The sequence below is a fragment of the Mastomys coucha genome, unplaced genomic scaffold, assembly GCF_008632895.1.
Source record: "Mastomys coucha isolate ucsf_1 unplaced genomic scaffold, UCSF_Mcou_1 pScaffold21, whole genome shotgun sequence".
In the NCBI taxonomy this organism is placed as follows: Eukaryota; Metazoa; Chordata; class Mammalia; order Rodentia; family Muridae; genus Mastomys; species Mastomys coucha.
The window spans coordinates 107,279,217-107,282,594 of NW_022196904.1; the positions used below are offsets into that span (position 1 = coordinate 107,279,217).

At 45.8% G+C, this 3,378-nt stretch overlaps 1 protein-coding gene across 2 annotated transcripts in view; it reads right to left on the bottom strand.

Annotated features, from left to right (window-relative positions):
• Nucleotides 1–894: 894 nt before the first annotated feature.
• LOC116100877 (mucin-5AC-like) overlaps nucleotides 895–3,378 on the bottom strand; it is a 5,398-nt gene continuing 2,914 nt past the window's right edge. For both annotated transcript variants that reach the window (XM_031384590.1, XM_031384589.1), the window contains exon 3: nucleotides 895–1,893. In XM_031384590.1, the coding sequence (XP_031240450.1) occupies nucleotides 923–1,771 (849 nt within the window). In that variant the 5' untranslated portion in view covers nucleotides 1,772–1,893 and the 3' untranslated portion in view covers nucleotides 895–922. The remainder of the gene's footprint in view (nucleotides 1,894–3,378) is intronic.

The following is a 3,378-nucleotide window of genomic DNA, read 5'->3' on the forward strand; positions in this document are numbered from 1 at the left end:
TGTAGACCAGGCTGGCCTTGAACTCAGAAACCCGCCTGCCTCTGCCTCTCAAGTGCTGGGATTAAAGGAGCATGCCACCACTGCCTGGCTCAGAATTCCACTTTTGTGTAAGTCTGTATAAATATGGCCTGTAGGTTGGAGGGGAGATCTGTTACCTTCGCCTTTTTCAGCCTGTTTGTGTGTATCTATCTGGAGACCTGTGTGCCTACTTCCATGTGGGTTATACATCAGTTTAAGTGTGTGTTTATATCTGCCTGTGTGCTCATCCCTGCTGGCATAGTGGCCCATGTGCTGGTAAATAAAGCTTGTAAATAAGATAGTCTTATTTGTCTATCATGTTTTGCCTTCTCATCAACCTTCCAGCCTGCTGTGACTCTTCTGTTTCTGGTTTCAGAGCTTGGACCTCAGTGTATGGGGGTCTATATGTGCCACACACATGTGTCAGAAGGCAACTTTGTGGGGTCACATCTGTCCTTCTTTTTGTAGGAGCCAGGAATTGAACTCGGGCCACCAGTTCTACATGGCAAACCTTGAGCTATGGTTGACCCCAAGTACTCTAAGGAGTCTAGGATAGTCTTGAACTTCTGATTCTTCTACTTCCACATCTCAAAGGCTGGGAGTACAGACACATGGACCCTCACAGTTTGTGTAGTTCTGGGTCGTGAACTTAGGGTTTCATGCATGTTAGACAATCATTCTACTGATTGAGCTGCTGCTCCAGGTCACCACTAGCCCTTTGGGTGTCTTTTTCTTTAGTTAGAAGCCTGTGGTTCTCCAAGATGTGTTACTGCCATCTGCTGAATCTATTAAAGCAAAGACATAGATCACACAGACCTTGTGCAGTGCACAGCCAACCCAGCTGGAAACACTAGCAGCCATGTAAGAGACAGAAACTGCAGTCGGTTGTTTATTTTATGGTTGTTCAAGAAATAACATGAGTCCCTGGAATAGTGACCTTTGTGGCCTCTGGAATAGGGACATGTTGGATGCCCAGAGTTGACTGGTTTGGGATGACAAGCACAAGGTCAAGGGAAAAACAATGGTTTTCATTGTCTTGCTCCTTCTGGTTCGTATCTTGGGTCTTGGTTCTTGGCTTCATGGCCCCTGCAGAGAGTCTCTTTGAGGTCACTGAAGAGGGTGCCTTCACCACTGATGAACAGGGTACCTCCATTGTATCTGCAGAGGGTGCTTCCATAGTATCTGCAGAGGGTGCCTCCATGTTATCTGCAGAGGGTGCCTCCATGTTATCTGCAGAGGGTGCCTCCATGTTATCTGCAGAGGGTGCCTCCATGGTATCTTCAGAGGGTGCCTCCATGGTATCTTCAGAGGGTGCCTCCATGGTATCTGCAGAGGGTACCTTCATGGCTGACACAGTGGGTGTATTCTTGAGAGGGTATAGGGCTGGGCTGAGATTCTTTCTCAACTCATATGCCTCATCTGTCAGCTGAAGCTTGGCCAAGGGATCCTTAGGGACACAGATTTTTGTGGCCTTAGGAATAGGGTCACATGTCTGCAGCCTTGGGGTCAGAAATTTCCTTGGTATAACTGGATACAGGCCCAGATGGTATAAGTTTGTAGAGTTAGAAAGTGAGGATTCACAATTCTCTGGGAGTTGCTCAGGCAGATTCCTGACTGAGTCCCGCATCTCAAAGATGGATCCCTTGGACTTGTTGGTCGTAGAAGATTTGGTGGTGGGGTTGAGGGCTTCTGAAGAAGTCTGGATGCCCGTCATTGGCTTTGAGTCTGGGAAAATGTTCTTGGTTGTCATCATGGGAGGATGTCCTGTGATGCGTTGGGTGGCTTCAGTCTGGGTCAGGGCAGTACAGGAGGAAATGGCTCACAGGTGGATGGAGAGGTGCAGAGGCCCCCTGGAGAAGCTGTCACACCCCATTCCTACAGGAGAAGTAATTTGTGAGACTGGAACAGAAATTCTAGGGAAAATCCCTCAAAAGGGAGGCTCTCTTTTCTTCTTGGAGAGAATCGCACTTCTCAATCATGTATCTACTTATTCATGTGTTCATTCATCCACCCCATCATCTACAAACTCATTCACTCACTTCTTATTTCCTTGTAGGTGGATCCATATGTTTAAGTATTAATTCTACATTATCAACCGACTCATACTTTCATTAAGTAATCCAATAGATATTGGACCTGCTGGAACTAGAAACATTTACAAAGGGTTATGTGCATACCAGGTATACTGACAAGGGCTTGGCATTCAGCTTAAGGGCTAGGGATATGCTCTGTGGTCAGAGCTGGGGACTGGTTCAGGAAGCTCTTGAGACTCTTGCTGAGGGCCTGAGTTCAATTCCTAGTACCCAAATGGCAGCTTAAAACCATTTATAACTCCAGTTCCAAGGAACCTAGGAATTCTTCTGGTCTCCGTGGGCACCAGGCATGAATGCAATTCATATACATAGAAGGCAGGCAAAATGCTTATATACATAAAATAAAAATAAACAAATCTTAAAAAAAAATCAGGTTAAGCCTCTTAAAAATTTTGTGAGGAAAGTGATTATTCTAGACTACGTGTTTGTAATCCTGTCCCCAAGGTCTTACATTGAAGCCTGCATTTGGGAGGTGTCATATAGCAGTTTCCTCTGGAACATTCCATCCATCCTGGAGGTAAGCTCCTTAGGACTTAGACAGCTTTAAAGGGAGGGTGTAAATGGGCTGTAAATAACTCTCTGGCTTCAAGCAGTCCCTGAAACTTAACAGATTCTTAAATTTCCACCCCTTCTGAGCTTCTAGAAACACTAAGAGTTGTGATATGAGCAGAAGCTCTGAGAACTCAATATAGTCCAAAGTTAAAAAATGCCACCACAATCCTCCTAAAACACACAGGTCTGTCATAGCAATAGCCCATGATGTGGTATCAATTTCTGTCATAGAGTTTCTATTGCTGTGATAAAACATCATGTAACCTGGGCAGGAAAGGGTGCGTTTCATCTTTCAGCTCGTAGGTAGTCCTTCATCCAGGGAAGTCAAGGCAGAAACTGAAGATGCTGCTTCCTAGCTTGCTCCTCTGGGGTTGCTCAGCCTGCATTCTTATGTACTATGGACCACCTGCCCAGAGGGCGGCCGCATCCACAGTGGGCTGGGACTTACCACATCAATCACTAACTCAGAAAACGTCCCAAAGACTTGTATTCAGGCCAATCTGATGGAAGCATTCTCTTTGTCTCCTTCGTTTCTCCCTTTTCTTCCTTCCCTCCTTTCTTCCTTCCCTCCTTCCTTTCTTCCTTCCTTTGAGACTTTTTTTTTTTAATTCCGAGACATAGTTTCTCTGTGTAGCCCTGCCTGTCCTGGAACTTATTCTGTAGACCAAGCTGGCCTTGAACTTGCAGAGATCTGTCTGCCTCTGCCTCCCAAGTG